This window comes from Sminthopsis crassicaudata, chromosome 2, assembly GCF_048593235.1.
Source record: "Sminthopsis crassicaudata isolate SCR6 chromosome 2, ASM4859323v1, whole genome shotgun sequence".
Taxonomy (NCBI): domain Eukaryota; kingdom Metazoa; phylum Chordata; class Mammalia; order Dasyuromorphia; family Dasyuridae; genus Sminthopsis; species Sminthopsis crassicaudata.
This window is the reverse complement of record NC_133618.1, coordinates 337,822,809-337,847,307: the sequence shown is the minus strand read 5'-3', so window position 1 is coordinate 337,847,307 and position 24,499 is coordinate 337,822,809. Positions and strand designations below refer to the sequence as shown.

The following is a 24,499-nucleotide window of genomic DNA, read 5'->3' as shown; positions in this document are numbered from 1 at the left end:
CACATACAGGTCCCTTTCCCTTCTTTAGTATTTCTTTGGGATATAAGCCCAGTACTAACACTGCTGGATCAAAGGGTATACACAGTTTGATAATTTTTTGAGCATAGTTCCAAATCGTTCTCCAGAATGGCTGGATGTATTCACAATTCCACCAACAATGTATCAGTATCCCACATCCCCTCCAACATTTAGCATTATCTTTTCCTGTCATCCTAGCCAATCTGACAGGTGTGTAGTGGTATCTCAAAGTTGTCTTAATTTGCATTTCTCTGATTAATAATGACTTGGAGCATCTTTTCTTTTCTTTCTTTTTTTTTTTTTTTTTGTTCAAAATTATTTTATTATTATTCTTAAATTATTATTTGGTGGAGCCATCACTTTTTCTACCTTCAACATATTCACAAATGGAATAAAAAGAAAACTCATGTATTACATATTATTTTAAAACAATATTATTAAACCTTATGGGTTTTGCATCCTTTTATCAACTTTAAAAATTAAATTTTATTTTCAATATCAAAAAATTGTACTACTATTTCTCAATCCACCATAATTGCCTTCTCTTGGATTCCTACTTCATTCTTGAATCATGAAAACATGGTTGTGTAGGCTAAAATAAACAAACTGCTCATCTCCACACCCCCAATTCTTTTGTTTTTTTACTTTACTTTATAATTATAAAATTTTTTTTGATAGTATATATACCATGAGTAATTTTTTTTAATAACATTATCCCTTGTAATCATTTTTCCAAATTATCCCCTCCCTCTCTCTACTTCCTCCCCTAGAGGACAGGCAATCCCATACATTTTATATGTATTACAGTATAACCTAGATCCAATTTTCTTGTTGCACGTTAAGTATTAGATTTGGAGCATCTTTTCATACAGCTAGAAATAGTTTCAATTTCTTCATATGAAAATTGTCTGTTCATATCCAGTTATCAATTGGAGAATGGCTTGATTTCTTATAAATTAGATTCAGTTCTCTATATATTTTGGAAATGAAGCCTTTATCAGAACTTTTGACTGTAAAAATGTTTTCCCAGTTTATTGTTTCCCTTCTAATCTTATCTGCATTAGTTTTGTTTGTACAAAAGCTTTGCAATTTGATACAATCAAAATTTTCTATTTTGTGATCAATAATGATCTCTAGTTTTTCTTTGGTCACAAATTCCTTCCTCCTTCACAGGTCTGAGAGGTTAAACTATCCTATGTTCTCCTAATTTATTTATAATTTCATTCTTTATGCCTGAATCCATTTTGACCTTATCTTGGTGTATGGTGTTAAGTGTGGGTCAATGCCTAGTTTCTGCCATACTAATTTCCAATTTTCCCAGTAGTTTTTGTCAAACAGTGAATTCTTATCCCAAAAGCTGGGGTCTTTGGGTTTGTCAAACACTATATTATTAAGGTTATTGACTATTTTGTCCTTTGAACCTAACCTATTCCACTGATCAACTAGTCTATTTCTTAGCCAATACTAAATGGTTTTGGTGACTGCTGCTTTATAATATCTATTTAATAGATCTGGTACAGCTAGGCCACCTTCATTTAATTTTTTTTTTTCATTAGTTCCCTCAAAAGTCTTGACCTTTTGTTCTTCCAGATGAATTTTGTTATTTTTCCTAGGTCACTGAAATAATTTTTTGGGAGTCTGATTGGCATAGCATTAAATAAAAATAGTTTAGGTAGTATTGTCATCTTTAATATATTTGCTTGACATATCCAAGAGAACTTAATATTTTTCAAATTGGTTAGATCTGACTTTATTTGTGTGGAAAGTTTTTTGTAGTTTTGATCGTATAATTCCCCACTTTCCCTTGGCAGATAGATTTCTATACTATCGGCAGTTACTTTAAATGGAATTTCTCTTTGTTTAACTCTTAACCGTTGGATTTCGTTTGTTAGTGATATATAAGAATGCTGATGACTTATGTGAGTTAATTTTATATCTTGCAACTTTGCTAAAGGCAAGGATAGCTTTTTAGTAGAATCTCTGGGGTTCTCTAAGTATACCATTATATCATCTGCAAAGAGTGATAATTTGGTTTCCTCATTACTTTAATTCCTTTAATCTTTCTCAATTCTTATTGCCGAAGCTAGCATTTCTAATATAATATTGAATAGTAATGGTGATAGTTTCACTCCTGATCTTATTGGGAATTGTTCCAATTTATCCCCATTATATATGATGCTTAATGATGGTTTTAAATAGATGCCACTGATTATTTAAAGAAAAGTCCATTTATTCCTATACTCTCAAGTGTTTTTAATAGGAATGGATATTGGATTTTATCAAATTCTTTTTCTGCATCTATTGAGATGATCATACGGTTTTTGTTAATTTGGTTTGAACAGGCATTTTTGTTTTTGTTTGTTTGTTTGTTTGTTTTCTGAGGCTGGGGTTAAGTGACTTGCCCAGGGTCATACAGCTAGTAAGTGTCTGAGATCACATTTGAACTCATGTCCTCCTGAATTCAAGGCTGGTGCTCTATCCACTGCGCCACCTAGCTGCCCCGAACAGGCATTTAAAAAATATTTTAATAGTTTTTATTTACCAGATATATGCATGGGTAATTTTACAACATTGACAATTGCCAAGCCTTTTGTTCCAATTTTTCCCCTCCTTCCCCCCCTCCCCAGATGGCAGGTTGACCAATATATGTTAAATATGTTAAATAAATTAAATACAATATATGTACACATGTCCAAACAGTTGTTTTGCTGTACAAAAAGAATCTGACTTTGAAACTGTGTACAATTAGCCTGTGAAGGAAATCCAAAATGCAGGTGGACAAAATTAGAGGGATTGGGAATTCTATGTAGTGGTTCATGATCATCTCCTAGAGTTCTTTTGCTGGGTTCACTACTGCTCTATTGGAACTGATTTGGTTCATCTCATTGTTGAAAATGGCCACATCCATCAGAATTGATCATCATATAGTATTGTTGTTGAAGTATATAATGATCTCCTGGTCCTGCTCATTTCACTCAGCATCAGTTCATATGTCTCTCTAGGCCTTTCTGAAATCATCCTGTTGGTCATTTCTTACAGAACAATAATTTTCATATACCACAATTTATTCAGCCAATCTCCAATTGATGGACATCCATCTAGTTTCGAGTTTCTGGCCACCACAAAGAGGGCTGCCACAAACATCCTTGCACATGTGGATCCCTTTCCCTTCTTTAAGATCTCTTTGGGATACAAACCCAGTAGCAACACTGCTGGGTCAAAGGGTATGCACAGTTTGTTAACTTTTTGACCTGTATTTACAATTCCACCAATAATGTAAGAGTGTCCCTGTTTTCCCACATCCCCTCCAACATTCTGCATTACCTTTCCCTGTCATTCTAGCCAATCTGACAAGTGTGTAGTGGTATCTCAGAGTTGTCTTAATTTGCATTTCTCTGATTAATAATGACTTGGAGCATCTTTTCATATGACTAAAAATAGTTTCAATTTCTTCAACCGAGAATTGTCTTTAACAGGCATTTTTTTTTTTCTTTTTTCTGAGGATGGGGTTAAGTGACTTGCCCAGGGTCACACAGCTAGGACGTGATAAGTGTCTGAGACCAGATTTGAACTTAGGTCCTCCTGAATTCAGGGCTGGTGCTCTATCCACTGTGCTACCTAGCTGTCCTCTAACAGGCATTTTTTAAAGAGCCTACTATGTGCTGGGAATTGCATTAAGTGCTAGGAATACAAAGAAAAGGAAAAAAACACTCTCTAGGAGTTTAGTTTGATGGGAAAAAAAACATAAAAACAATTTTGCACGGATTGGTACTAATATAAGGGGGAAAGTAGTAATATTAAGAAGGAAACAGGAAAGACCTCTTGTAGAAGATAAGATTTTAACTGGGATCAAAAACCAGAAGAATGAATGAATCAGAAGAATATGGTTCTTCCCCAAACATGGTTGACAGTTGCATGGAGTCATCAATGATTTATCTTTGTTCCCTGACAACAGGGAAGTCAGTGTCACTGTCAGCTATAAAAATGCTTGAAGTCTAAAAGTACGCGAGATTACAAAGGACTTTGAACACCAGATTTTTCTTTTTTTGAAATGTATTTTATTTAAAACTTAAATGCAAAATAGAAAAAGACAGAAAAAGAAAAAAAATCATTATCATGTGTATAGCAGAACCAATATTGGAGAGGATTAAAAATATAACAATAAATTTCCCTTTCAAGAATATATAATATTAGACAATGTATTCATAACTGTCCATGTTTATTTTCTTTTAGATTTTCTTTTGTTCTTTGCTATGCACTTTTTAATTTTTTCCCTTCACCTCCCCCAAGTAGGCTGCAGTTAAGCATAGATATATTTCTGGAACACCACATTTTTTATTTCATCTTGGAGGTGATAGGGAGCTATTTTAACTTATTAATTAGGAGCAGGATGGAGGGAAAGGTGATGCTATCAATCATGACCACAGCTACATGTTAAAATCAATATGATAACTGGGCAAATAACATACTACAGTGAGGAAACTGAGGAAGACAAATCAGTGCTGCAGATAGAAAGGCAAAAATAGAATCATTGCCCTCAGAAATTCCCATTACTGGGGGAAAGAAGTAAACAACTACATACACATAAAATATATCAAAATAAGTAGAAGTCAATTCTAGAAGGAAGTACTAACACAGGGATGTAAGCAGGGAAACCAGGACAGGACTTTCAGAAGGTGGAATTTGAATGTTGAAGTTAGAATATGGAGGTGAGGAAGGAGAACATTCCTGGCATGGTGTATACTTGATTGAAACGGAGTTTTGAGTAGGAATAGGAAGAAAGCCAATGTTACTGAATGAGGGAGTATATAGGACTCAAGTTAGAATTTTGAAAGTCAAACAGACGATTTTAAATTTAATCATGTAGTTAATAAGGAAGCATTGGAGGGGATAACATGATCAATCTAACACTTTTTTCCCCATATCAAAATTTTAGAAAATCATCTTGCCAGCAGAGTAGAAGGACTAGAATAGAGACACTTAAAGTAGGAGACCAATTAGTACACTTTTGCAATACTCTAGCCATGAGGTGATAAGGGCCTAGACCAGGGTTCTGGTTATTTAGAGAAAGGGGATTTATGGGACAGATGAGAAAGTGGAAGCATAGAAGGGGAAGGTAATGGGGTAGGCTTTTAGAAGAGCTCTCTTCTAGTGATCTGCTGGAATATGTACATATATATCAATAAAAATTAAGAAAAAAGAAGTTGTTTTGATAATTCTCAGTGAACGTAAGATATACCCTATTAAGAGACCACAAAATGACCTATTATGTATGCAAATTGTTGTGAAACACTTTCAGTAAATTAAATTCATTCCCACTTTAACAGCATTGAAAGTGATTAATGAAGTTATAGAATAACTCTACAATTTAGAACAAGTAAAAAATAATATTAGAGTAAAATGGTGATGGGAAAAAACAAAGGAAATTGAAATAGGAAATATTTAGACAAATTATTCTTAGTCCTTCATAGTCTTCCAAAGAAAATGTTAACAAATATTATATTCACAAAATGAAACCAAACTAACATGGTAAAATAAAATTGCAGGTATTTTATTCCCAGGAAAAATCACACCAAATCAACTTAATGATTTATGTAGAAATTTAGAATTCTACAACAGAGTTGTTCCAGAATTAACAAATAAGATATTGTCTAGTTACTTCCTAATACGCCAATACATTCATAAGAGTAGGAGAATAGGCACATAGAGAATATTTCCATGGAACTAGTCCTTTTTCTACATATTACAATGCTTTTATTTCTCCTCATCCTAGAAAGAGCTAAACACATGTGAATCTAAGATGATTCAGGAACTAAGATAAAATTAATAACAAAACAAAATTAGATATTTATTTCAAAGTCACAAAGATTTGAAAATAATTCATTCTACTTATTATATCAAATAAATATTTAGTTAAAGCCCAGAAATCATGATAAAGACAAGATGAATGTGAAATAGAGTGAATCAATGTAATAAAACATAATAGGGGTTTTGGATGAAAATATAACAGTACTTCCTACTTCCTACTTGGCCATCACATATTCAATAATATCCCTGAAAATTATTTACAACTATTTACATTTATAATCCTTTATGTAGTGTACTTCATTTAAAATTGTATTAACGAGTTTTCACTGCATTTAGAATTAATGTAATTCTCTGTCTTTGCTGTGGACACAAAAATTGTTATAGAAAATAACTAAATGTTTAAGTAAAAAAAAAAAAAAAAGTTAAAGAAGTAAAGATTAATACATGAGGCATGAGAGTTCAAAACAATACAGATGTGACCAACCAACTCAAAATGCTAATATATTAAGCTTTAGGCTAAAGTTAACCTCATTATAAAAGCCAAATTAGATATTTACTTCAAAGTTACAAAAATACATTTTTCAGTTTGACATTGGTAAATCTATTTGTAATACATATAATAATTTACAATGGAATTCATACAACACAATATGAAATTAAGATTGAATCTCTAAACCCTTAACTGGATTGACTCTATTACCTATTATTACTTTTTGTTGATCGATCCAAAAATTGAGAGTAACATGTTAATGAACAAAAGTAACAGAGAATGGGTGCTTCAGTGCCACCCATATTATCTACTAGAACCACAGTATGGGCAACACAGTGTAGATTCATAGTAACAGTTGCTTGAATGAAAGAGTTTAGACAGGATTTTCCACAGTCACAGGATTTTGAAGTATCCAAATCTCGACAAAGATGAAAAGGAACGATATGAGGAGCATAGGGAATTCTGTTGGAAAGGCAGATTTAAAAAAATGTCATAAATCAAGGGTTTGACTTTGCAATGAAATTATACAAAAAACAAATACAAATATAACCAACATAAATAATGCAAAGGCAGTTCAATAGTTCACAAATTAATCAAAAACAAAAAAAGTCCCCTTAACTTTTTAAACTATAAAACTATAGGCCAGAAACCAATTCCTCTCTATTTGTTCCCTCTACTTCTAACAGACTTAAGACTTTCAAAAAGAACTTTAAAAATGAGTTGGTCCAACTTATTTTTAAAAGATTGTTCCAGAATTAGCAAATAAATAAGATATTGTCTAGTTAGTATATATATATACATACACACCCAAATTAAATTTTCTCTTATGGCAGTTTACAGTTCTATTTCATGTTTCTATTCATGGAGAAGATATTATAACTTTAACTTCCATTTTTCAGTGTAAGAAATCAAATAATGGAATAATGACTAGAGCACTTGGCAGGCCTGGAGTCTGGAAGATCCTAAGTCTGGCTTCAGACTCTTACCAGATGTGTGTCAGGCAAGTCACTTTCCCCGTTTGCCTCAGTTTCCTCATCTATAAAATGAGTTGGAGAAGGAAATGGCAAGAAAACCCCATGGGTTTCATGAGGATCACAACTGAACAGCTACTAATGCTTCAGTTATTTCTAATTCTCTTTAAAACTTTTTAGATGCAATGTGATAAGGCCAAGTTTATCACCATTATCATGATCAGCAAATTGACTCCTTCCTTTAAAAAAAAACTTAAAGCAGCTATTAATCTTTTTAAAACTTGTGTCTAAACTACATTTCAACTTACATCTATAAAACTTCATCCTATTCTTTAATAATTTCCTAATTTGGCATATTTATTCTGAATTCTCCAAGTAGTAACAACTTCTTTTTAACATGGGTATGATATTCAAATTTAAATAAAAGCTTTCTTTTGCTTCATTCAAGTCAATGAATAAATAAAAAAGTCTTATTTCAACTACCCTAAATCAAAAAGCAGTTTTCTAATAAGCCATAGTTATCTTTATAGTATCAACTTCTTAGTTATATGTTAATAGTAATTCTGTCTAGATCTTATCTTTCTAGCTTACCTGGAGAAAAATAGCATATGCCATCACCAAATTTTCTAACATTCAAAAAACCCCACCAACTTTGATAATTCAAGATTCTTACCTATAATCTAATATTGCCCGTGCAGAAATTTCTAATAAAGTTAATGGTACTGTCAGTTGTATATTAGGAGCTAGCAGATTAGGTTGTTCAAAAGCATTTCCAAAAAGATCCAAGTACTCAAGGGATAACTTTTTAAAATCACTGGGCAAAAATGGAAGCTTGTTTCGAGCAGCTGACAAAAATCGAAGGTTACTCAGTTGGCCTATCTTGAATGGGAAACGTATCAATTCATTGTCATCAAGTTTCAAATATATGAGTTCTTGTAGCTGGCAAAATTGCAGAGGGAGTGCTTTAATTTTGTTTTGGCTGAGGTCCAAACTCTGAAGAGACTTCCGGAGTGTGGAAGAACATAACATTTCATTGAATGTCTCCAAATGATTGTCATTCAGATTAAGCTCTTGAAGATTGGCAAGGTCTCCAATTGTTGCTGGTAGTTTTTTAATATGGTTGTGACTCAAGTCTAATTTCTTAAGTTTTTTGAGGCAAAGCATTCTCATATCAATTCGGGCAAGTCTACAATAAGAAGCTTGAAGATGTTCTAAGGAATAAGGAAAGTTCTTGGTTAAGGGATAATCTTTTTTTGATGTAATGACCATTTTAGTTTTTGGTTTTTCGACTTCTGAAGTCTTCAATGGTGCCACAGTTAAGAGTGGTAATGTTTCAACAGCACACCCTTGGTGAGCCAGTCTCACAGCAGCCAAGAAATTCTTTAAGTTGCTGGAATTGGCCTACAAAACATATACATATGTAAAAGCAAATTAATGGAAACTTTCAACATAAAATTCTTGCATCTATGCTAATATTTCTTATGACACATTTTGTGAAGATATTCTGGATCAGCAATATACAGAAAATTTCTGAGAAGAAATCAAATTAAATTTCAGCACAATAAAAGTATTTGTGTGTTTTAAAAATCAGCCTCTTAGAAGAAAACATCTCAAAATAAAATAACTAGTCCTTAGTATGGAAATATTAAAAGGTTGAGTTTTTTAAAATTACTTAAGCACAACTTGTAAAGGATCACTTGAAAATAGGTCTTTTTTTTTGAATTTTATGCAATAATTTATCAAATCTACGCACTGTTACATAATAAAGAAAATATAGCTATGAATATGACAACACTGAACCTCAAAAAGGTTAAACTCTAATCTGATAGTAAAACCATATTATGAGTGTACCCTATCAACTAAAATATGAGTATTTAGTAGGTGCCACAAAAAAAAGGTATCAACAAACTGCTATGGAAGTTGTGAAGTGGGAGCAGCTAATTAGTGCAGTGGATAGGGACCAGCCCTGAAGTAAGGAGGACCTGAGATCAAATCAACCCTCAAACACTTAACACTTCCTAGCTATATGATTCTGGACAAGTTGCCTCAGCCAAAAAAAAAAAAAAAAAAGTTGTGAAGTGTGAGGAATTATTATACTGATAAAAACCACAGGTCTCAACAACCTCTCCCTAAAAAATAACGACATCTGCTCAGCTCTCTTCTGTTTACCTTCTCCTCAGGAATAATAGATACTATCTGAAAAGAGGTTTGGTCAATGTGAATAGAAAAGAGGGATGGTTTGGATTTGGCAAAAGTAAAACTAACAAGAATAAAAAATGGATAAGGCAAAATGTGACCTCCATATTAATGATAAACATGTCTTGTTATCAACAAAGTCAGGAGGTAGTGGTTCTGAAAGAAAAATAATCGATCTAATTTGGTATATGTTATAATTAAGGTGCCACAGGGTCATCTTAGTAGAGGTAGATAAAAATGAGGGACTAAAATTTCCCTATTATTAGGGAAATCTAGATATAGATTTGGGAGTGACTAATATAGATGCAATGATTAAAAACTGAGGAGCAAATGAGGTCACAGATAGAACTTGGGATGCAGTACTGGGCAACATTTTAAAACTTTTTTTTTTTTTTAAAACCAGATCTTTGAAGAAACAGCATTTACCAATGAGATGAACAATATTCTTTAATGTATAATAATTTCTAAAGTGTTTACATATATTAGTTGCCCAGGGCACTAAGAGTTTAAATGACTTGCCCAGGGTCACATATCTAGTCTGGTGAAGGAGTTAAGTCCAGGTCTTCCTAATTATGGCTTCCCCAATCCACTTCTTGTTTAGTCTTTTCAGTTGTGTCCAATACTTCATGATCACCTTTTGGGGTTTTCTTGGCATAGATAACTGAATCGTTTGCATTTCCTCTTCCAATTCATTTTTCAGATGAGGAAACAGGCAAACACGATTAAATAACTTGCTACTAAATGACTGAGGCCTAATTTGAACTAGTCTTCCTGACTTTGGCCTTGGTATTCTATCCACTGTACCCAATCCACTATAACAAACTCTGAAAGGACAACACACAAACACAAGATCAAATAAGTCCAGGAAAAGTATTTTTTAAAATATGATCAATAGCATCAAGTGCTATAGAAATCAAGAAAGGGGTTGCCTGAAAATGGCTTGGAACTTTGGAATTAAGATGTTATCAACGACTGATGAGATTAGATTAAGAGTAATTAAGAAAGAACAGATTGTAAGGGATTATATATATTCAATGGATAGTAATGATAGAATTAATAATATAGACTACTTCATAAGAAGTTTGGTAGTAAAAGTTGAAAAAAGGTGGTGGGAAATGCAGGAAGCAATATAGCAATATTTTTTTTCCCCAAAAACCCTAGATAAAATCTTGATGGATCTTTCCTGATTCAGGGGAAAAAAAAAAAAAATCTAAGAAAAGATCACTTTTCTACACCATAAAGGAGGCAGAGAATTCTGTGGATCCTGAGGATAGAGGATAGAGTCTGGCAAGGATACTGGAACACTCCAGTGACAAGCTGTATACCAAAGCAGGTGGAGATGCAAGACATATACCAATGCACATTAGCAGATCACAAGTCCAACATTCAAGATAGTATCTGAAGCAAGTTCAGAAGCAAACATCAACAGGGTGACTTCTATCTCAAGAGCAAAACAGGGTCTTAGTTTCAGCTTCTAGCCCTATGTTATTTCTCTCTCATTTTTTTGCTGAGGTAATTGGGGTAATGTGTCCAGGTTCACACAGTTAAGTGTCTGAGGTCAGATTTAAAGTCTTCCTGACTTCAGGACTAGTGCTCTATCTACTGTGCCACCTAGCTTTCCCTCTCTTTTATTTTTAAATCTTACTTACACAAGCATTAGATTTAAGTGAGAAAGAGTTGCATAAACTAGTCAGTCTCACTCTTTCAGAATCGGAGTTCAGGGGCAGGCCAAAAATGAAGAGGACTGACTATGGCTTGGAATACAATGGATAACCTTGATGTCTCAAGGCTGACTAAGCACTAAGCACTTCACAATGCCTGCTTTAGATGCCTTTGTGGCCACTGGAATAAACTGTTCTCACCTGCCCAGTCAACCAGACGAAATCTTCATGTTTGAGGTAGATACTTCTTTAATTCATTGAAGGGTTTGAGACTTATTGATTATATCCAACCTGGCCTAACACATCTATGGAAATGGTTTTATGACTGACTATGTGACAGCTGCATTATGCTACAGCTTCTGATCAGACCACTTTGGGAAAAAGAAAAAATTTAACAACTCATGCTTGACCTACTCCAAGATCCTTGAAAAATATAACTCAATATCCCAAGAAAAGAGCAATAGGACCAGTCCAAACCTTCCCTAAAAAAGTGTACCAAGACTGCTTCTAAAACCAAATCAGAAATAGGTTGAAAGAATACCTATCCTCTATCCTTAGAGGAAAAAAATTGATCTCAGTACAAAAAAATCATTATAGTGATAAGAATGTTCAAGATGGCAGCAGCAGCCAAAGATGATTCCAAAAGAAAATCTCAAAGAAAAATACAAAAAAAAAAAAAAAAAAAAAAAAAAAAGCTTGAGTACAAATTTTACTATAATTACTGGAAAAGATGAAACACAAATTTTAAAAATTTAAAAATGTTTTTATAAATGAAATCAAACACTAGATGAAAAAATTAGAAAAGTGAAAGAGATAAAAACTGTTAAGGAAATTAACAGCTTGGCACAATAAAACTTTGTTTATGCAACAAACTTCCTTAAAATCAGGATGGACTAAATACAAAACAATAACTTCATGAGACAACCTTAATATATTAAAACAAAGTCAAACTTCTAAGACTCATGATGGAAAATAGTATCCATATCTAGACAAAGAACTAGTTAGTCCTACTGCAGATTGACCGAAAATATTTTCACTTTATTTTTGTTTGGTTTATTCCTTTCTCATGTTTTTTTTCCCTTTTGTTCTGATTCTTCTTTTACAAACTAATGTAAACATACATTTAATTTGATTGTATATGTATAATTTGTATCAGATTGATTGAGGTCTTGGAGAGGGATAAGGGAAAAAATAGAAATCAAAAACAATTTTTTTAAAAAGTTACATATTGAATATATTGTGTACTTAAAAATAACAAGTTATATGTAATTAAAATTTTCAGTTTCACATGCAATCCTCCTGTTTTACTTTGTATATGTTAATGCTCATTTTATTTGGAATTTGTTTAAGTCCAGAATATAAACAAGGAAATGAATGAAAAAGAAACCAAAGAAATAAAAAAATAAATAAATAAAGTCAACAGACTTAAAAGGTTTTCACAACACAAAAACAAGTGACCTTGAAAATAGATCATGGACAAGTATCGCTGGACTACCTGAAGGCCATGATCAATAAAAGCCTACACAACCTATTTCAAATTTTTTTTTTAAAGAATACTGTCCAGATCTTTTAGAATCAGAGGGCAAACTATAAGCAGAAAAAAAAAATCTAACACTTTCTGAAAAAATTCCCAAAATGAAAACTAGGACTATGATAGCTAAAATCCAGTTTCTAGATTAAAGAAAAAAATATCATAAGAAGTCAAAAAGAATTCAAGTACTGAGAAGTCACAATGAGGGTTTTATACAATGCAACAGCCACTACTAATAAAGGAGTAAAAAAAGTTTAAAATATAATATTCCAGAAGGCAAAGTATAGCTATAAGAAGGCTTATATCCAAGAATAACTTATCCAGCAAAAGTAATTATCATCCTATAAGGGGAAAAATTGGGCTTTCATAAAAATAGAGGACTCCAAACTTTCCTCTTGGGGTGGGGTGGGGAGAATCCATCCAGTAATTTTAATTAGGCAGAAGGCCTGGGAAGGTTTCCGCTATGTATGATCACCTTTAAACAATGTAAAAAGATAGAGAGGAAAACAGAAATAAGGGAAGGATGGGGAGAGGCAAAAGAGGAAGGAAGAGTAGGAAAAATCATCTTTTACATAATCAAGGCATTTATACAAACAAGACGAAAGTTGAGTGGAGTCTCTGATACATACACAACTGGATATAGAAAAACCTTTCACTCAACTGGAGAAATAGGAGGGAAAAGAAAAATTAGATTGAGGATAGTTTAAAGGAGCAAAACAAAATTCAAAAAAAGTACAAAAATATTTGTTGCTCTTTTTGAGCCAAAATCACACACACACACACACACACACACACACTCTCTCTCTCTCTCTCTCTCTCTCTCTCTCTCTCTCTCGATGGAAAATAATTGTAATGTATGACAACTTTGAAAGATCAGAGTAATATCACTGTGTATCTAAGAGGAATAATGTTGAAATGTGCTAGTCTCCTCCTTTAGAGAGCAGAATGTCTTTTTTTTTTTTTACATCATCAATTCAGAAATTAGTTTTATTTTATTATACATATTTGTACAGAGGTTTTTCTTTTTCTTTCACTCTAAATTGAAGATAAGGTTGGGAGGGAGAGAGTGGATTTTTATGGATTGAAAACATTTAATTTTTCAAAGAAGAAAAAACTCAAAGAGTTTTTAAAACAATTAAATTATACTCCTTTTAAGATTGGTAATACAAATCGATTCAATGCATCAAGATAATATTTCTTGATTTTGAAGTCAGAAGATAATAGTTATAGAGAACCTTGGAAGTCAATTAGTTCAACCTTCTCATTTTACAGATAAGGAAACTGAGCCCCACAGAAGTTACTTGTGCTATATATGTCACAGGATTGTTGAAAGGCTCAAATGAGACAACATATAAATAGCTTTACCATAGTGCTACATGGGTAAGCTATTATTATTCCAATTAGAAGTTGGATGCTTTTGAACGTGATAGACAACTAATTTTAAGTTTCTATCTGCTCCAGATGAATTTTAAAGTATCACATACAAATATCAATCCAATTAGATATCAGATATTATTGAAGATAGCTATTAAATTAAGAATTTTAAATGATTACACATACCCCTTCCCCTTCATTTTCTAAATTCAAAACATCTCAGATACCAGAGCACAACCACCAAAAAAAATTTTTTTTAAATTAGTTAAATTTTTTTTTTTACAGGACAAACTGAAAATTTTTATCTTCTTAAAGCTATCTACTTCTACATTTTTAAATTCTGGCAGGTTAAGTTTTCAAAAGAAATTTCCAATATAATACCTTACTGAGGCAGACATCCAAAGCAGGTTCCTTTAACCGAACAGTGGCTTTCCCCTCTTCCACAAATTTAGTAAAAAACTGCTCAATATTTTCCTTTAGCTGCTTGAAACAAAAGTAGCAAAGTTAAAATTAAAAAAAAAAAAGTCTGGAGAAAATAAAAATCCATTTTAATTTTCTTTAAATCCAAAAGTTTGGGCATTATGGTTTTGAGGTTTTAAAGATTCTTTTTAAATTTGAATAGTTATCAGTTTTAATATGAAGAATTCAATCTCATAAAAGTTAAAAAATAACTTTCTAAATATTTTATACCTGTTATAAAATTCTGCCAAAGGAATTAGTTATACACACCTTTATTCAGGCCTGCTTGATCATGAAGACTATATGTCTTATTGGCACATATTCTCTTGAATTAAACATTAACGAATGTATTGATAAATTAAATTTGTAACCAAGCACACAAAAAATTACTATAGGTTTAATTATAAAGCACTCCTAAAAAATTTAGATAATCCATATAGCTTGAAGGAATTTTCAGTGCTTATAGGAAAGTCATGCCAATAAAATTAAAGTGACAATACTACAAAATTTTACACTTTAAATATTACAAGTTATCAAGAACATATTCACAGATTGTGTTAAAATAATAACTCATTTGATAAACAATTCAATACTAATTGAAACAAACAAAATTTTTATTTTAACCATAGAAGCTACATCATTGTAATCATAAGAAGTAAAATTCAAATTTAAGATTTTCAAGTTCAAGTAGGATTTTTTTATAGGGAGAGGGAAAAGCTCTAGAGGAAATATGAAAATACAGCCTGGAAAGAATGGGAACCTGGGTTCTAGCCATGATTTCGTCATATTATATGACTGAAGGCAAATTATCTAGTCCCTCTGGATTGCAGTATTTTATTCGTAAAATGAGAAAATTGAAATAGATAATATAGATCTTTACTTCTACAACTACAGAATTTTAAAAACAAGTATGTGTTAGTGGTCAAATGTTTTGGCACTGTCGTGAAAATAGGCATAAATATAGCATTAAGGAATTATTAAATTATAGGGATCAATTTTCAATAAAAAGCAAACATAACCAAGTGTATTACGACTTTATTTTAGCTCCTAATAAACCTCAACACAAAGCAACGCTTGTATTCTGTTATTTACTTGGGTTTTCGTGTGAAACTCCTAGAACTTGCACTTTTTTTTTTCCTGGCTGAGGCCATTGGGGTTAAGTGACTTGCCCAGGATCACACAACCAGGAAGTGTTAAGTGTCTGAGATCACATTTGAACTCAGTTCCTCCTGACTTCAGGGCTGGTGCTCTACCCACTGCGCCACCTAGCTGCCCCTGGACCTTCACTTTTACGTATACCGGGTAACTCCTCAGTGCCATCTTTTGCCTACAGTAACACCAAGAGGAGCAGGAAAACTCAAACTGGAAGCCAGACCAACACCGGAGCCGAGTTAAGGCATCCGCTCAGCCTGAAATTTTCCAAACGCTTTCAGGATCTAGATTCTGAGAAGGTGCTTACTCCCAGCAACTCCGTCAACAAGTGGACCTGCACCCAGCCGATTCAAACCCACAGATAAAACTTGCGGAGACGATTTCACGTGAACTTAGGAAAGAACGACACTTTTGCGGGATCTCGAACTTCTCAAAAATAGCCAAAAAAGGCTGACTTGTCTGGAAGATGTATGGGAGGGAGGGGGAGTTGAGAGAGGAAGAAGGGACAGTCCCTCCACCGGGCGCATAGGGCATCCACGTGAGAAGCACGGACCTTCTCCACGGCGCTGGCCAGCTCTCGGCAGACACTCACGGGGGAGAGGAGGGGACGCTCACCTTGTACCTGCTCCCAGTCTTGTCCTTCAGAGTATAGATAACCAGTTGGACAGGCCCAGCCTGGGACCGGGACAGCGCCCTGTCCGATGGACGGCACAAGGATAACACCGCCCTGCTGCCTTTGCCCCGGCCCCTTAGACCAAAAGTAGGAAGGTGGCGGTTAACCAACTCTACCTCACAGTGGAGCTTCATCGAGCAAGAGTGCGAAGCGACACAACACGGAAGCTTCACCCGCCCCCAAGTGCAGCTTTGAAAGTTCCTCTTCCCGCCAGCCCCTGCCGCCAAGGCCCTTTGAGCGTAGAGCAAGGGTGTCTAGAGAGCTGCCAGATTGATGAAGCAATATACATGTCATACAAGTCATATATTTACAGAGGGCGTAGTCTATATAATCTCTTTGATGTGTTCACCATGAGAAGAGTTACTTGTTTCAGGGATTTTAGGGTGAAATAAATTTTTGTCAATGATGATTGAAGGCCATCAATGAGGACCCCATCCCGCGCCTCCTTTGCGTTCACTTGGGCGCAGATGTGAGGTCAGTTTAGGCAACTTTTTAAATTTTCCGGTGCCTTTCCTCCCTGACCAATTGTGATTTTTAACTTTTTTCTTCCCTCTCCCTTAGGGTAGAGGGTGGGGAGAGAGTTGTTAAAGATTAATAAAATGGGGAATTCAGTAAATGTTTACAGGATTAGAAAACAACTGGGTGTTATGACCAGAAAGTTTCTAGAAAACTCTAGGTGGACTCTAATTGCAAAAATCCTGAGAAATAGGTGACGACTGCATGACACTATCTCGGTGTAAGAGGGTAGGGGACAGGTGAGATACCTCTTCCCCGGGGACAGCGCTGGAAGCTCATCTGTTTCTTAGCTTCCTCCACAAGTGTCTCGCAAGAGTAGCTTGCCAAGGAATTGCTAAAAACTGCATATATGAGCCCTGAACTTCTTTCCAGATCTAAGTCAGGAATCCTGCCATCCGCTTTTGCCTGGAATAGGGGTGAGGTGAGGAGGGGCGACAAGAGGTGTCATCAGAACAACAGGCATCAGTACGGTTCTCCCATGCCATTGTCATAGAAGTAACAAAGTACTAAATGTGTAGCAAAAGTTCTGCCAATTGCTGAGAATTCAGAATCAAAAAGAGATGCAAAAGAATGGGAAAGAAGGGAAAAACATATGATTATTAAGAAAAAAAAAAGGTAGGGTCAAGCAGAGGAATTGTGGATAACAAATATTAAATAGAAGAGGTGATCCTGGTAACGGATAGAAAGTCAATTCATACTTTGTTTTTGTCTTTTTGCCCTAGTGAGGTGTGAGGCTGAGCTCTGAGAAAGAGGAAAAGAAAAAGACAGAGCAGCAGATCCATGGGAATTAGAACCTGAGAATCTGTGGCAAAAAAAGGAAAGTTTATTTCTTTCCCCCCCCCCCCCCCCAAGAAAAGAATTCTCTTAGTGGACAAAACCTAATTTATTCAGGAGATTTTGTAAAGACGTTTGGTGACAGTACTTTGTTTTGTGGGCAGATATTGGCCTAGGGCTAGGGACAGTTTGAGTTGAAATCAGAGGGGAATCTTTGATTTGAATAGAGATTTTTCAATTGAATGAGTAGTCCTAGACTAATCTTCAACTCAATAGAGAGCCAATCAGTAGTAAGTATTATCAGTTGGGGGGTGGAGGTCTCTTTCGGATAACAGAATGAAGCTACTTATTTATTGTGATTCCCTGGAGCTTATCTTTTACAGAGGCAAGAGTTCAAGGAGATGCTCTCTTTCAAGGATTTTCAGAGAGACAGTCAATAGGAAGATCCTTCTCCTGGAGGAAAAATGTTTTAACAGGGAATTGATATATAGGATCAATGAGGAAATGTTGAAAAATACTGTCAGCCTTTATAAATACAAGTCACCTGGCACAGATGAACTAACTACATACAAGATACTAAATGAATAAATTAACAAACTTTTTAAATGAATAAATATTAAGTACCTTCTAGCTGGTAGGTGCTAGATAGTGCAGTGGATAGAAGGTTAGCTTGAAATTGATGGTCTGTTTAAAAAACAATGGAAGTGTTCAATCTATCTCTCTAAGATTATGTCTTTATCAGTAATGACTGCATTACCTCTGAGTAGTTAAGAAGCATTGCTTAACTTGGCTGTATACTTTGCAGAAATATCCACATTGATAATAAGGTTGACACATATATTACCAGAGCTAGTTCAGTATTTGGGAGTCTCCAAAGGAAAGTGTGGGAGAAGAAAGGTGTACTTGTTCTCTGGTTCGATTTTCTTGGGGTCTCTGAAGCAGCCTTCCTTTCAGTTCAGTAATCACCACAAGAGCAGCCAGGAGTTAAAGTCCAAATCCTTTATTGTCTCTTTCAAAGTCTTGTCTCTTTTCCCGGGGCCTGGATTAGCTTTCTTAAAGGTCTTCCTGAGTCTTGGTTTCAGTGGAGAAATGAAGGAGAGCCTGCCCCCAGGAGCCTGACCAAAGGTGAAATAAATTTCTCTCTCCTTGGTTCTGAGAGCTTAAGCTCCTGCCTCCAGTTCTCTTGTCTTCTCTGCCTCTAACTCTGTATCTCTGTCTGAATGAATCTGATTGAGGCTTCCAGCTTATATGCTCTACACTGAGTATAAACCAATCATTATATCACTAGGAAACCATTATTTGTTGTAAGATTAAATAAATCATATGGAATTTAGAGAACTATTAATCATCATGCTAAACTAGATAACCATTTGTCTAATCAATTCCACTTAGTACCTTGTTTCAAGTTCAGAGTTCTGGCCCATAACAGAAAGGTATTAGACTGACTACCACAATGAAGGTTTTCTGAGCTGTTATCCTGACCTTTTATTGTATGCCTGTGAAACCAGAGCCATGCCAGGAAATTTAATTGCTTCCATTTAAATTGTCTTAGGAAGATTCTGAAGATCACTTGGCAGGAGAACATACTGATGTGGTTTGAATGCTCTCAATTCCTGGTAGTCAAGAGATTAGTGACAATAAGAGAGCTGTTAATATCCCCTTTAATCCATCACAGGTTTAGGAGTGAAAGAATTCACTCATTCCCGAATTATTAATTGCAAAATGAAAGTTTATTGTTGGATAGAAAGTTTGCTAATGGACTGACTTTTATAGAGGCAAAGATCTATTGGGAATTTTATTGGGAATATGGAATTTTACACTGAGAATGCTTTCTCAGAAGGGTCCTGGCAAAGTGCATGGGCCATCTTCGAAGCAGCTTAGCTCTAGGAAGCTGTTATATTGGGTATGTTGGTGGAGGCTGGGACAGCTTGAACTGATCAGAACAGGATTCATCAATTGAATGAGAATTTAGAATTTCTATGGGAGTTGATTTGCCCCTGAATAGTATTGCTTCTCTTATCCAGGGAGGATGGGCTCTGTCTGGACTCCTTGGAGCCTGGGAGATCCTGATCTCTGACATCAGAAAAAGAGACACAATATCTCTCTCTCTCTGTCTCTCTCTGTCTCTCTGTCTCTCTGTCTCTCTCTCTTTTGGATAAATAAAAGGTTTATTGTAGGAACTGGAAGTAAAGTTAGAAAGACGCCAGGGCCAGAGGTGGCCGCTGGGCGGGCAGGAACCCTTACATGGCCAGAAGGATACTATGTGTTGGGGGGACGGCTCCTGCAAAGAGAGAGCTCCAGCTTGGCTCTTTTATACCTAAAAGATTGTGATGGCAGCCTTTTCAGATAAGGAAGAAACTGTTTATGGGGGGGGCTGAGAAAACCCAAGCCAGCTCAGATCCGGTGGAGGCTGTGCCCGGATATTCAGTCATGGGGGTTGGGAAATCAGAAAGGAATCTTAAAGGGACCTCAATCCCCATCATTTTCCCCCATAAACAGTTGAGATTTAAATTCATTTAAGAAGGGACACAATCTCTTAAGAGTGATAATCTTAAAGGGACCATAGCTTCAGTAAACGGAACAAAGTAATTTCCCTCCCTCTTCAATACCAGACACTAATGTCCTTTCTCAAACTAACCTGCTAAGCATTCAAACTCTACTGCAAGAAATGCAATTCCTTTGAGTTGGCCACATTGTTCGAATGTTTACTGTAGCCTTGCCCCCAAAAAACAAAACAAAACTGGGGCAATTGCTTGTATGGTGGTCAGAAAAATGCAATACAAGGACACTATCAAGGTCTCAAGAACATTATAATTGATTGCACCACATGAGAGACACTGGCACGGGACCACCTAGCAGTGTGTAAAAAAAAAAAAAAAAAAAGTTCTGGGGATGTTTGTTTACACAAAGCAGAAATAATTCCTACCTCAAGGAAGACACAGCCTTATTGAAGTATTCCATGAAAACAATATGTACAAACAAGATATATATAAAATAAACTAGAAATAATCCCCAAATTAGGGAGATAATTCCAAGAGGGAAAATACTGTTAAGTGCCATTCTTCCACATAACTACTGCTAATCGATCCTAATTCCTAGGTCTAATCAGAGAAACTCTGGTAAATATTATAAATCTTACCTCTTTTTGAGGTCTCCAGAAATCCTCTGGCCGCCATTTCATATGGACGAAGTTTGAGCACAACAGAGCACCTGAGAGTTTTGGCAGACAAGCTTAGACCTTATTCACTTACACTTCATTCAAGTGGTTTACACCTCACTCTATGACCTCCTGCACTATTTTAGTATCTCTCCCCAAGGCCGAGCTCCAGGTGAAAAAGGTGCAAAAGAGATGGAAAAGAGGTCAAGTCCCTCCTCCTCTGAGAGTATATAGGGTCTATGAGGTCACAGGCACAAGTCAATTTATGATGGAGATTACATCCCGTTCCTGACTCAATTTCAGAGAGTTTAGGATTCCCATGGTGGCTGAAGGTCCCATCCAGGAAGGAAGTCCCTATGTATTCATATCCATTCACATCCAGGGACCTCGAGACCATTGGCCTACTTACATCCCAATTGGGCTTGTCTGACCTCTCTAATGGACCCTTACAACTAACATTAAGAGGAAGAAGAAAAAACTTATAGAAGCCGGGAATTTAAGTGAGACTTGAAGGAGGCCAGTAAAGCTAGATGATAGAGATGAGGAGGGGGAGAGGGAAATAGTATTTATATTACATTTTTAAAATATTGCCTCATTTGATCTTCACAACTCTGGATTTTTCAAGGTTACATATCTAAGAAATAACTTTGGCTGGATTTAAATTCAGATTTGTTCTAACTTAAATTCTAGCACTCTGTCTACTATGTCATTTAGCTGCCAAGCAGAGAAGGCAACCAGTAAAAATATATGGCATATAAGAGGAACAGCAGAGACACTTGTATCACTGGATTCTAGAGTACATGGAGGAGTAGTAACATATAAGAAAAGTGAAAGGGTAGGAATTTATAAAAAATTATAAAAAGCTTTACAAACAAGCAGAGGATTTTATTTTTATTTTTTATTATTTTATTTTTTCTATGCTATATATTTTTATTTTTTTACAAAAATTTTATGCATAAGTAATTTTTCAGCATTGACAATTACAAAACCTTTTGTTCCAACTTTTCCCCTCCTTCCCCACACTCCTTCCCCCAGATGGCAGGTTGACCAATACATGCTGAATATGTTAAACTATAAGTTAAATACAGTATATGTATACATGTCCAAACAGTTATTTTGCTGTACAAAAAGAATAGGACTTTGAAACTGTGTACAATTAGCCTGTGAAGGAAATAAAAAATGTAGGCGAACAAAAATAGGGGGATTGGGAATTCTATGTAGTGTTTCATAGTCAACTCCCAGAGTTCTTTCGTTGGGTGTAGGTGGTTCAGTTCATTACTGCTCTATTGGAAATGATTTGGTTCATCTCATTGTTGAAGAGGGCCACATCCATGAGAATTGATCATCATATAGTACTGTTGTTGAAGTGTATAATGATCTCCTGGTCCTGCTCATTTCACTCAGCATCAGTTCATATAAGTCTCTCCAGACCTTTCTGAAATCATCTTGTTGGTCATTTCTTACAGAACAATAATATTCCATAATATTCATACACCACAATTTATTCAGCCATTCTCCAATTGATGGGCAGCCACTCAGTTTCCAGTTTCTGGCCACTACAAAGAGGGCTGCCACAAACATTCTTGTACATACAGGTCCCTTTCCCTTCTTTAAAATCTCTTTGGGATATAAGCCCAGTAGTAGCACAAGCAGAGGATTTTATATTTAATCCTGGAGATAATAGCCACTGGAATTATTGAATGGTGGAAAGTGGATAGAAAGACAAAATCACTTTGATAATTGAGTGAAAGATGGTCAAGAGTGGAAGATGAGTTAGGGAGCCAACTAGAAAACTATTGCAATAGTAGAGGCATGAGATTATAAAGGCTTTCATCAGGGTGTTGACACTAGAAATTAATGTAAAAAAGATATAAACTAGTTAAATTGATAGTGGGATGGTAATGATATCAATGATATCAAGATATTACTTGGCTCTCAGTTGCTATTGAAGAGACAATTGGTGATTTATATGGAGGAATACCACAATATATCCTTGAGCCAATATTCTCAGAGAATAGGTTACCATGCTGAAGGAGAATATGTAACCAGCCTTCGAGGGACTTCGAGGGACTTTGTGAGTATGAATTGCTTTAAAAATCATTAGAGTTGAGGCTTTGTATAAGGTCAAGTCACTTAACCTCTGTTTACCTTAATTCCATGGAAAAGTTTCTTTTCCAAGAAAATCCAATAGGCACCATTGGTGTGTTATGATCCCCTGGGCCACAAAGAATGGACATGACTCACTGACAGCCACAATGTATTCATTGTGTTCAATCTGGATCTGATGGATTTATGTTATAATCCTTCGCTAAAAGATACAAATGATTAGCAACTCCTATATAAAAAATGATTTGCAACTGAGTCAGGAAGAGTTGTCCACTGAGTAGGAGAATTCTCATTTTTCTCCATCTACCTCTGTCTTTTGATCATGTTGAGTAGGACTCAGATAGGCTCTCCCTTGGATTTACAAATGAGGAAGAGGGAATTTTTCTTCCTCTAACAAAGTAGGCATGATAACGATCAGGTCTGAGAACATATGTTCTCATTGCTACATAATCATAGTTATCTTGACCTCTAGGATCTGGGACAGAAATCTTCCCCATCCTATCTGCCACACATTTTCCAGTATTCCTTCTGTCTTAGTATTCCTGTCTCAAATCACCATTTAGTGTGAATTCATACCAAAATGCAAGACCATCAGCTTTGAGTTGAAGATGCATTTTCTAGAAAATCAGAAGAAATTTCATGCCTAGATCAATGGGAGGGGACCCACTGAAGCAAATCAGGGAAAATTTCTGGTTATCTGAGTTACATATATATTTTGTGTGATTCTAAGGACATAAATCTTAAAAGCCACAAAATTTTCTAAGAAAGACAAAAAGGAGTTAAGGATAAACACAATCACTTGCCATGTAGGAATCTACCTTTGTTTACCCCCAGTTATATATTTTTCTGCAGAAAATTTTTAAAAGCATAATTTAAAATTTTTCTTTATTTTTTTTTGTTTTCTTTCAGATTATGGATAATATTTCCATAACTTCACATATATAACCAATATCAAATTGATGGGGTCTTTGTAGCTAGGTAGGCACTGATAAAAGAGATCCTAAATAATCATTCAATAGACCAAACTACATCCTATGGCTAGCAGGGAGAAGCACTGACCATCTTGACCTTTTGATTTTAATTAAATTTTTTGTTATCCTAAGTAGGCCTTTATTTAGGCCCTGATTGAAAGTCTAGTTCAGTTCCTTGCATTGGCAAATTTAAGAGTTACTGTATCCAGTCGGAAGGCCAAGTTATGTCAACCACCCAGGTTTTTCCTCTCTTGTAAAAGAACCTAATTATACCCTAATTTCCTGTTAATTCATATTAGGACCCTAATGCCTTTTGGAATTTAGCCTGCCTTATGGCCTCTAAGGTTCATTAAGAGCTGCTTACCTTATGACAGCAAATTCTCGAGGGAATTGCCATGCCTTATGGTGTCTCCTTCATTGATTTTTAAAAATTTGTTTGTTTTTTGACCTAAGTATGACTTTTTAAAAAATAATACCTTTTTATTTTTAAAATACATGCAAAGATAGTTTCACCCTTCTAAGACAGCATTCACCCTTGTAAAACCTTGTGTTCCAAATTTTTCTCCCTCCCTTTCCTCACCCCCTACCTTGGACAGCAAGTAATCTAATATATGTTAAATATTCTTCTATACATATTTCCAC

General features: G+C 35.1%; 1 protein-coding gene across 4 annotated transcripts; it reads right to left on the bottom strand.

Moving 5' to 3' along the window:
• Positions 1 to 4,053: 4,053 nt before the first annotated feature.
• On the bottom strand, positions 4,054 to 16,553 carry LRR1 (leucine rich repeat protein 1). 4 transcript variants are annotated; one of them, XM_074290497.1, is made up of 4 exons: positions 16,276 to 16,553; positions 14,431 to 14,532; positions 7,961 to 8,688; positions 4,054 to 6,778 (listed from the first exon to the last, which is right to left on the bottom strand). In XM_074290497.1, the coding sequence occupies exons 1-4, from the start codon at positions 16,465 to 16,467 to the stop codon at positions 6,523 to 6,525; spliced, it is 1,278 nt and encodes a 425-aa protein (XP_074146598.1). In that variant the 5' UTR covers positions 16,468 to 16,553; the 3' UTR covers positions 4,054 to 6,522. The 4 variants fall into 4 exon arrangements, with proteins under 4 accessions (XP_074146598.1, XP_074146599.1, XP_074146601.1 ...); XM_074290498.1 differs by having other exon boundaries at positions 14,431 to 14,529; XM_074290500.1 differs by having other exon boundaries at positions 14,431 to 14,529; positions 16,450 to 16,530.
• Between the last annotated feature and the right edge of the window lie 7,946 nt (positions 16,554 to 24,499).

What these genes read in the sequence shown, in the direction of transcription:
- LRR1 (XM_074290497.1), bottom strand. Translation starts at nt 16,467, where the DNA reads ATGAAGCTCCACTGTGAGGTAGAGTTGGTTAACCGCCACCTTCCTACT. An exon ending in AGACTGGGAGCAGGTACAAG is followed by an intron (nt 14,533 to 16,275) that starts GTGAGCGTCCCC and finishes TTTTGTTTCAAG; the next exon opens with CAGCTAAAGGAAAATATTGA. An exon ending in CGGGCAATATTAGATTATAG is followed by an intron (nt 6,779 to 7,960) that starts GTAAGAATCTTG and finishes CCTTTCCAACAG; the next exon opens with AATTCCCTATGCTCCTCATA.